Below are 10,767 nucleotides of genomic sequence, written 5' to 3'. Positions count from 1 at the left end.
ACCTCCCAAAACCTTGAAAACATGTCTTTACAAACTAAACCCCTCGGCTTATATAGGCACAGGGGATATCTAGGGTTTACACATGGCCAGCTACAATCTAGGGATGAACAAGTCGATCATAAAAATATGCCTTATAGTGTACGCCAAGTCTTCGGGTAACTCCATCTAGATCATGCCGAGGGCCAGGGCATGTGTGGCCCCTTCTTCAGTTGTTGGTGGGTCCTCGGTCCGGCCCATGAAGGGTAGGCCAACATAGCGTGCTTGTTAGTCCAAGACACCGTCTCCTGGCCAGAACACGAGCATACCCAAAGATAATTATGTGTTGTTCTACCTTATTGGTCCTTTTTTATAATTTGAAAATGTGGATGTGTGTATATCAAATAATCTCCATATCTAAATGTAGAATTTTATTCTAAGATACGAGTCACTAGAGATTCTAAACAATTTGTTCTCCTCTCACGAAGGGCACAAGAGACTAGCGTTTCCTCGTTTTTCCAACCGCCGCCGGTTCCCCTCGCCTTTAGGTGCACTTCGACGCCAATGCGCACGGGGGGGGGGGCAACTTGGAGATTGGCAGTTGAGCTTTTGCCTCATCCTAGCATTGGGTAAGGCTCGATCTAGGCCGGTGGTGGTGAGGCGATGGCGTCATTGAAGGCGTGGAATAGATCCCTTCCTCTCGTTCCTTGTTTCGGCCATGCCGATTGGCGTCGGTGGATGGCGCGTGGAGCTCCGGTCAGGTCCAGATCCACCCCTTCCCCGGTTTGTATATGTTTCTTCTAGGTTGTCCTTGACGGAGTGGACGATGATGGTTTGTGTTTTGGTCTTCTGGTTTCTCCAGTCAACGAAGCACAACTAGGTTCGGCTTCATCAGGGAGCTAGTGAGGTTAGGCCTCTCCGGTGTTGTCTGGATGGACCGGGGATGATTGTTCAGTCCTCTTCGTTGCTTTCTTCCTGGGACAACGATATAATATGCAATTCGATGTCGCCGGCTTCTTCTGGCTCAGTTTGGTAACTTCCTTTCCGCTGTGTTAACACCGTTACCCTGGTTCTGAGGTTAGTCTTGAGATCCAGAGGTGCCATCGAACTTTGCCGATAACGCGCCACGGACGAGTGCAGGAGGAAGACGTCAACAATATACCCAAGGACATGTATGTTATTTTCTATTTTTGTAAGGATCGCCTCGTAAGGGAACAATTTTAATATATATCCTTGGCCTTCTTGCAAAAAGATTGTCAATGGAAATTTTCTTTCAAGCAGAGGACAAAGCAACAGATGAAAACAATTATATGAATCATACATCTCGTCTAGTTTTCCATTTCGCCCTAAAAACTACTCCCTCCATTCCTAAATATTTGTCTTTTTAGAGATTTTAAATAGACTAGCACATACAGATGTATATAAACATATTTTAGAGGGTAGATTAACTCATTTTGTTTCGTATGTAGTCACTTGTGAAATCTCTAGAAAGACAAATATTTAGTAATGGAGGGAGTATGTCCAACCAAAAATTTTAGATTGCTTTTAATTGAAGAAACACGCAAGTTTTTTTTTGCCGGGAATATGGGGAGCTTTATTGCTTTAGTAACATCCGATTACAATCCGCCCGTAGGCTGCTAATAAGAAAGGAAGGGCACTCCTCCAGCCAGCAGTCTGACACCAGCATGGTACATGCTTGCTTTGCACAGAGATCGGCCAAACAATTACCAGCCCTCGGGACATGCCTAATAGAAAAAGAGATAAAACTAGTCGACTTCTCCCCAATTTCATCTAAGATAGGCGCAACAATAGAGCGACAATTGTTACGCGACGACCAGAGATTCAGCACCTCTAAGCAATCCACCTCCATCACGACGTGTGAGAAACCACGAAGTTGGGCAAATATAACACCCTCCCTGAGTGCCATTGCTTCAGCGATTAGTGGATCAGTTACTCCGGGGAAGGGTTTACTCCAAGCTCCCATGAAGGACAGGTGGGATCGAGCTACACCACCTCCCCAGCACAATGTACTTTGCTGTTTATCGCCCCATCCGTGTTGATTTCGACCCAGCCAACATCAGGTGGGCACCATTGCACCCCCAAGACAGCACTAGCAGGTTTTGGAATTTCTAGAAGTAGTAGATCATCTCGGATGGTCTTCACAGCATGAAAAGGATTGAACGGAACCTTGTCATGAGTCCGTCGATTTCTGGCAGACCATATTGCATGCATGATAGTCACAATCTTGCATCTATCTTGGTCTGCGATCATGTCATCCATCAATATGTCCTTCGCCCAAGTCGCAGGATGTAATCTGGGTAGTTTGAGGCCCAAAAGGTCTCTCGCTGCAGACCAATACTGCTTGGCGTGTGAGCAGGCTACAACTGCATGTTGCAGATCTTCCTCTGCCGCATTGCATAGATCGCATCTCGCCATCCTCCTAATATGGCGATGTTGCAGAGTGACGTAGTCCGGCAAAATACCTCGCAAGACTCGCCACCAAAAGACGCGGACTCTTGGAATGACCTTGAGTTTCCACAAGGCTGCCCAAAGGTGTTTATTTGACGATGAAGTTTCCGCTATCGTTCCTTCCTCTTGAGCTGATTGCTCGATCCGAGTCATTAGAGCACGATATGCCGTTTTGACAGAATAAACACCTGATTTTTCCAAGGCCCAAGCATAGAAGTCCTCCCCACAAGAAGCTCTTAACGGAATGTTTAATATTGCATCTGCACCCGGAGCAAGGAAAATGCTATGTACCTTATCCACCAGCCAAGACCCATTCTGATGGTCAATTAACTCTGACACCTTTTGAACATGATCATTGCCAAGACGCCCTATGGGCTTGAGCGTGGAAGTGTTGGGGATCCAACGATCTTCCCATATGGAGATGGAATCACCATTCCCCACCCTTTTGATCAGTCCAGTTTCAACCGCAGCACGACCGGCAATTATGGCCTTCCATGTTGTGGATGCAGACTTGGGTGCTGTTGCCTCCAAAAAATGACAGTTAGGGAAATACTTGCCCTTTAAAACTCTGGAGCACAAGGAATTGGGATGTGTAATGAGCCTCCAACCGTGTTTTCCTAGCAAAGCTAGGTTGAATTGAGCAAAGTCCCGGAATCCCATGCCTCCCTTTACTTTTGGTGCTGAGAGTTTATCCCACGATATCCAGTGCAAGGACCGTCTATCAATATCACTACTCCACCAGAATTTCTCCATAGAAGATGTAAGTTTCTTACAAACTTTTTTTGTCAATTGAAAACAAGTCATGCTGTAGGTAGGAATGGCCTGAACCACGGATTTGAGAAGAACTTCTCTACCTGCGCATGCCAAGTTTTTCACTGACCACCCTTGCATTTTACCTCGACACCTTTCACCAATGTGATCAAAGCTACCACTTGTAATCCTTCCCACGACAGTTGGGAGACCCAGGTAGCATTCGGTAAAAGCTTCCACAAAAATACCAAGTACTTGTTTAATTTCTGTCCTCAATTGATCTGAAGCATTTGGACTGAAATAAATGGCACTCTTCTCCCTGTTAACTGCTTGGCCGGAGCATGCAGCATATAACTGGAGAATTTCATTCAATCTATGCGCGCTTTGTACATTTGCATTCATGAACATCAAACTATCATCCGCAAAGAGCAGATGATTAACCCAAGGTGAATGTACACTCACCCTAATTCCTCTATCAACCAGTGCACCACCATAATGATTCATCAAAGAAGTGAGGCCTTCTGCACATATGAGAAAGAGGAATGGAGAGACTGGGTCACCCTGGTGCAGCCCCTTCGTAGGTGTGAAATACGGAAGGAGAGAACCGTTGACCTTTACAGCGAATCTGATTGAGGTGACACACTTCATGATCAGACGAATAAACCTATCACAAAAACCCAACTTGGTTAACATAGCCTCTAGATAGTGCCACTCGACGCGATCAAAGGCTTTAAGCACATCTAGTTTCACGGCACAATAGGCTTGCTTGCATCTCTTCTTTTTCCTCATTGCATGCACGCTTTCATACGCTACCAGGATATTATCGGTAATCAACCGGCCGGGTACGAAAGCACTTTGCTCCTCGCCAATAATCTCATCCATCAGACCCCGAAGCCTGTTGGTGCAAGCCTTGACTGCGATTTTGTACAGAACCGGGCAGAGAGCTATTGGGCGGAATTGAGTGATTTTCTGGGGGTTGCGCACCGTAGGAATCAGCGTGATAGTAGTGTCGTTTAGACCTACCGGCAGTTCTCCACCATTCAGAAAATCTAAGACAGCCAGGGTAACATCCTCACCGAGTACGTCCCAGTGACGTTGGAAGAAACCTGCTGTAAATCCATCCACACCTGGCGCTTTGGACGGTGCCATTTGGAAGAGTGCCGTTTTCACCTCCTCGGCCGTGAAATCCTTCTCCAAGAACTCATTCATGGCAGCGGTGACACGGACATGAACATGTTGTAGAAGACCGGACATGTCATTGAATCCCTGGGATTGGTAGAGGTTCTGGTAAAACCCCATTATTTCCGCTTCGACCTCGGCTGGTTCATCACAAATTGAACCATCCAATCTTCAAGAGACACAATACGGTTACATCTGGCTCGTTGAGCAGCTTGGGCCTGATAATACTTTGTATTGCGGTCACCTTTGCGCAGCCACTGAACCCTTGAACGTTGTTTAAGCCACACCTCCTCCTGTCGCAAGATTTCTGCAGTTTGGCAGTCACTGCAAGTTCTTCTGCATTTGGCCCCCGACCGATCGAAGCCGCCCGGAGCCGTTCAAGTTGTTTCTGCAGCTTTTTAACTTTTTTGGAGATGTTGCCAAACTCACGGTCTCCCCAAGACCCGAGTGTATTTTGAACAGACGCTAATGCTTGCACTACGCCTTCCAGCCCTTGACGGCCTGTCCCAGATTGCCATGAGTTTCTGACGAGAGCATCATACTCGCTGTGGGACTGCCACACATTTTCATAGCGAAACGGTTGCGGGCCGCGACGTCCCCCGTGCGCTCGCTCCATTCTCAGCTCGGCCAAAATATAGCAATGATCAGAGGCTATCGAACTGATATGTTTTACAGTAGTAAATTCAAACAGGGTGAGAAAGGATGCATTTGCAAAGGCACGATCTAATCGAGCTTTTACATTGGAGTTCCCCTGTTGTTTATTATCCCATGTGAAGGGCACCCCTCTCCATCCAAGGTCTTGGAGAGAACAAAAATCCACTGCCTCCCGGAACACACACATTTGCCATTCCGGTCTAGCATGAATGCTGAAGTGTTCATCCGAGTACATCGTCTCGTTGAAATCGCCCATACAGAGCCAACTATTATGTTGTACACCATACAAAGTCAAGAAGTTTTCAACTATGATACCGATTTTCAGTTCTTGGTTCGCCGTAAAAACCCGTGAAACGCTAAGGTTGGGACTGATCCTTCGACTTGACTTCCACATCAATGTGCGCCTGACTGTAGTTCTCGAGCTCCACGTTTGAAAGAGACAATTTTCACTATTGTTTGCCTGATTACCAGCCTTCTCAATATAAATAAAGTAACCGAAAGAAAGAAAAAAAGATAACCCGTCGCTATACAAAACTTAGTCTAGTCTTATCGTCTCAGCCGGGGTGGCGAGGCCTTTGCTTAATCAACACACCAGAGGGCCCTAAAAACAAACAGCACAGACTAATCAATCGATCGATCCGTCCTTCTTCCTCCTCTCTCCTCACCTGCAACCTATCAACCGCCCTTCGCTTCCCCTTCAAGCAAGCTCCCCATCGCGACCAAAACCCTAACCCTGCGATGTCCGGCTCCGGCGGGCCCTCAGGCCGCGGCCCCGCAGGCGGCACTCGGAGCTTCGACTTCGGCACGGACGACGTGCTCTGCTCATACGACGACTTCGCCGCCCCCTCCGAGCCCAAGCGACTCGATCCAGTCGACAAGGTATCCATCGTCCCTTCCCTCCCTTAGATCCCTTCCGCGAGCAGTATCTGTTGGTGTGCCGAGCTCTGACAGAAGCTTGGGGCTAAATTTCGGTTCTGGTCTGCGGATCCCTCCTTTCCGTTGGAGGAATTTGGGACGAAGGAAAACGAAACTGGGTTCAAGTGTCCCATGATGAGTTCGAATGGGAAATTATCTATTTTCACCGTTATTACGCATCAGTTGTGCTTCTGCCTAGGAGCTAGGGTATTCTACGCCCTACGTTTTATACAATTTCGACTGTTTTATGTATCGTGATTGAGGGAAACTCGTGACATGTTTGTACTTGTATAGAAATGTCGCAATCCGGTGTTTTAGATTTCTGGGTCGTATGCTTTAACCTTACTGGGATATATCACCTATTTGTTCAAACCCTGCACAGGTTATCGTTTCTACAATGCTAGTCAATAGATAGGAAAAATTAAGGGTCCAGCTCGAAAACAATTTGAATCATGCTGGAAATTTCATAGCAATTTCCTTTGTATTGCTGGATGTTGGAGGGTTTTGTTTTGGTTATAATGGTTAACTTTCATTCATTACTTCCAGCAACGAACTTATTTCATAATCGCTGTGGTTATAATGCTCAACCTTCCTTCATTACTTGCAGTACTCATTCTTGTACTTTTGCAACAGGATTTTCATGAGAGCAGATTTGGGAGACCATCTGTTAAAGTTTATGAACAAGATAGTTATGCCAAAGAGGATGTACTTTCTGCTGTTGAGAAATGCATGAAGAAATATGCTGATAATTTGCTAAGGTCTCTTGAAGGAATCACCAGCAGGCTTTCACAGCTGGAGATTTATTGCTATAAGCTTGAGAGGTCCATAGGCGAGCTTCGAGCTGATGTGCTTCGTGATGAAACTGATCTAAGATTAAAGTCTCTTGAGAAACATCTACATGAAGTAAGTAAATACTACTCCCTCCATTTACAAATATGAGATGTTTTGGATATTTCAATATGGACTACGTATGTACTGAAATGAGTGAACAAACACACTAAAACGTGCCTATCTACATCCTATTCACAAAAAAGTTAGAACATCTTATATTTGTGAATGGAGGGAGTACTATTTAGAGTAAGGCCGTTTTGATAATATAGTTCTTTCAGGTGTATTATCAGTGCAATCATGCCATATGTTCATTGATATATTACTAATATCATATCTATGAATTTATTTGATGTGTATGCACTTTATTGCGTCTCTGGATGAAACTATCTTGGATATTATAACATCAGAATATTTTGTTAGGGAGTAAAAGGCGGATGCACACAAGCCACACACACCACCAGCATCATATGCACAAATAAACATGAGTGTGTGTGCGCGCGCCCGCGCGTGTGCTTGTGTGTTGTCTACATATGAGGAAAATACTGGAGGGACACAATGTGGTGTGTACTCCGATTAAGTACGGCGCATTTTGTTGATCATAGGGATTAAACCCGTGTGGATGGCAATGAACACTCCCTCCCATCTTTGGCCAACGGGCCATCCATGATCCGTTGCATCAAACATTGTATATCACTTACATGTGATGTTTACTCCTTTGCTTGTAAATGTTTGCTCCAGTTTGTTGCTCCAATATGTTTATTTATGCTATTGATCATCTAGTAATTGTGAGTTCAGACTAAGTAGCGAAAGCCATCGGTATAGGAAGTATAAGGTTCAGATATATTTAATCTATATTACATCGTTTGTTGTTCTGCTGTAGTTTTTTCTAGCTTATGTTTCTGTAGTATTACCTCCTGTGATGTCTTTTGTTCCACTCCAACCAGTTTTTCTTGGTTAGTTGAAACAAATTGCAGTTACACATTATGTTCAATCTTAGAAGTTAGAGCAATGCATCAGGCTGTTTCATTCACTGTAACAGTATCCTCTGTGCTTATACGCCTCAGTGAAGATGCAACACAAGTTCGAGTGGGTATTATAACCAGTATGATATCCTAAATGATATGAGACTCTTGGCAGTTTTGATTTTGATGAGCTCAATACTAGATGATCATATTTGGCCAGCGAAGTAGCCAACCCAGGCATCTCTCATCTGAGGTTGAAGTTGATCAAGCCCAAAGTTCAGGGTTTGTCTGAGCCTATCCTACACTGATCTGATATTTCCAGTTACTTAGAAATCCCAAGCTAAGCTGAACTGATTGTTTAATATGATTACTTAAACCTATTAGGTCCGAACCATGATGACTTAATCTGCATACCATGTTTTGTTTTGGCATAGGTGGTTTATCTTAGAGGAATAGGTGAATAATCTGAAATCTGAGTTAACATAACAAGTAAGCAATTTTGACCACGAATTCACAAAATTGTTGAGAAATCACCTTGGTCACTTTGGTTGCATGCATGGGAAGTTTCGTGCATGTTCCAAATTTTATCACTCCTTTGGTCCTACCTGAATCACTAAATCAAAAGTAAATCATCATAAAGACACTTGGGAGTTTTTACATGCAACTACGAGTTATCCCAAGTATGCTCAGGCTTGATCTCGTACCCACGGTATTAATTCCAGGCAAGCTACTGTCTGGTGCTCATGTAAGGCTTTTTTGGGGGATGCTTGGGCAGGTCCTCTAATCTGACGCCCTTTAACCATTGTTCTAGTTCTACACTCTTATGGCAAGTTATAAGCACACTGCATGTTAGGAAGTCAGTTTATGAGGAAAGGACAATCAACTAGGACGTCTGGACTTGCTTTGCCCTTCATCTTACTGTGGACTGTCCATGGACTGGCCCTTGTATAAGTTGTATTTGAACCAATTATCAACCTGTATCACTCTATGTGCCTAATCTGCACCTTCCAGATTCTAACCATTGGTATCTCAACATAGAGCTGGAACAACTGATGATCTTTCTCTCAAGGAAACACATTTAAGCCAACCCATGGACAGTGACACAACAGAAGATATAAGCGTCCCTGTCCCTGAGATCTGAATGCACATGAAGAATGATATTTTCTACTTAATGATGAACCTGTTTTCGTTGCCTGTTATGCGCTCCACTCTTATGCTAAATATATTTATATCTCGGTGGGCAAATTTGTAGCTGCAGTTGAAGCATACATATACAGTGCACATAACTTGTGATGGTTCTAACTATAACATTTACATTGTTTTGTTAATAAATACAGTTAAAAACCTGAGATGATCTAGCCAGTACATTTTTGTACTTTAATTTTCATATGTGCTTCGCTGACACATCTTGAGTGTTAATCTGTTAAGAAATTTCTAACCGTGACTAAAATTTGAAACGGTGCAGGTGCACAGGTCTATTCAAATCCTTCGAGACAAGCAAGAGTTAGCGGATACTCAGAAGGAGCTAGCCAAGTTTCAACTTACACATGATGAATCTAAAAAGAAAGAAGATGTGCTGACAGCCTTCCCCGAGGCAAAGAAGCCTGAAGAAAAGCGCGATGCAGCAAGTCAGCAGCTGGCACTTGCTTTGCCTCATCAGGTGAACTCAGTGGCACTTGTACCTAGAGCTTCTGGACCAGTCCAACAGTACAACGATCAACCTGTGCAGCAGACGGCCCCTAGCTCTCTTGTACCGCAGCAGGACCGCTATGCTGTTAGCCAAGCCATTGTTTACTACCCACAACACCAAGCTCCAGGCAACCAGGACACACAAGGTCAGCAAGTACAACAAGAGGTGCAATACCTGCCAGTAAGGCCTCAAGCTCAAGATGTCCATGCTTCATCCCAGCCTCAGTCAGCAAATCAAACCCAGCCCCAGTCTTACACTCCTTACCAGCAGCAGTGGCAGCAGCAACCCTCTCGTTCATCTCCTGCACCAGCAGCTCAGCAACAGCAGCCTTTCTCCCAGCCATTTCCTCCACCTGTGCAGCAGTCCCAACTATCTAATGCTCATCAGTTTCCAACACAGCCAGCACAGCAGTCCCAGCTGTCTAATGTTCAGCAGTTTCCAACACAACCAGCGCAGCAGTCCCAGCTGCCTAATGTTCAGCAGTTTCCAACACAACCAGCGCAGCAGTCCCAGTTGTCTAATGCTCAACAGTTTCCTCCACCACAGCAATCCAACCCTCATCTTCCTCAGACAGCGCAACCACAACATCCTCATGCGCAAACTCAGATGAGACCCCCGACCCCCCCGCCAAACTACTCTGGTGGCTATCCACCCCACCAGCCATTGAACCCTTCCCCTGAAACTCTGCCCGGCAGCGCGGCTATGCAAGGACAATACAACACCATTGCTCCATCAGGTGTGACTCATTCTGAAGGGCAATATTCATATGGTGGACCTGGCATCCCACCATCTCAGCCACCACCGCAGCACAACATGCAAAGGCAGCAGCTTCCTCCTCCAGGCCAAGGCTCTTTCGGGCCGCCTCCAGGTAAGGGGGGCTATCCTCCGCAGTATGCGCCGCAGGGGCATCCGCAGGGTTACAACACATCGTATGGCAGCTACCCGCCGACTGGTCCTTCTGCAGTCCAGGCAGCACAGATGCCTCCAGGGTCATCGCAGCATCACATGATGCGCGGCCATCCATATGGAGATATGATCGAGAAGGCAATCACCATGGGATATCCAAGGGAGCAGGTGCTGAATGTGATCCAGAGGATGACTGAGAGCGGGCAGCCGATAGATTTCAATGCGTTGCTCGACAGGCTGAACGAATCAGGCTCCGGAGCACCCCCTCGTCCGTGGTGATTTCGGCCAGGCCCTGTTTCGCTGGAAGCCGTGTGCGCTGCAGGGTGGTGTCGTGATATCTGTCTAAATCAATCTAAATAAATAAGATTTGATATGATGCCGTCTATTGATTCTGTCCGTACAATGTACATACAAACATCGAGCTTGAATTTCATG

General features: G+C 45.6%; 1 protein-coding gene across 1 annotated transcript; it reads left to right on the top strand.

Annotated features, from left to right (window-relative positions):
* The first annotated feature begins 5,597 nt into the window (after positions 1-5,597).
* Positions 5,598-10,764, top strand: LOC119269028 (basic salivary proline-rich protein 1-like). Its single transcript, XM_037550776.1, has 3 exons — positions 5,598-5,907; positions 6,577-6,846; positions 9,202-10,764. The coding sequence occupies exons 1-3, from the start codon at positions 5,767-5,769 to the stop codon at positions 10,609-10,611; spliced, it is 1,821 nt and encodes a 606-aa protein (XP_037406673.1). The 5' UTR covers positions 5,598-5,766; the 3' UTR covers positions 10,612-10,764.
* The last annotated feature ends 3 nt before the right edge of the window (positions 10,765-10,767 follow it).

This window comes from Triticum dicoccoides, chromosome 3A (genome assembly GCF_002162155.2).
Source record: "Triticum dicoccoides isolate Atlit2015 ecotype Zavitan chromosome 3A, WEW_v2.0, whole genome shotgun sequence".
NCBI classification, from domain to species: Eukaryota; Viridiplantae; Streptophyta; class Magnoliopsida; order Poales; family Poaceae; genus Triticum; species Triticum dicoccoides.
This window is presented reverse-complemented; position numbering and strand designations above follow the sequence as displayed.

What these genes read in the sequence shown, in the direction of transcription:
- LOC119269028 (XM_037550776.1), top strand. Translation starts at nt 5,767, where the DNA reads ATGTCCGGCTCCGGCGGGCCCTCAGGCCGCGGCCCCGCAGGCGGCACT. An exon ending in GACTCGATCCAGTCGACAAG is followed by an intron (nt 5,908 to 6,576) that starts GTATCCATCGTC and finishes CTTTTGCAACAG; the next exon opens with GATTTTCATGAGAGCAGATT. An exon ending in TTGAGAAACATCTACATGAA is followed by an intron (nt 6,847 to 9,201) that starts GTAAGTAAATAC and finishes GAAACGGTGCAG; the next exon opens with GTGCACAGGTCTATTCAAAT.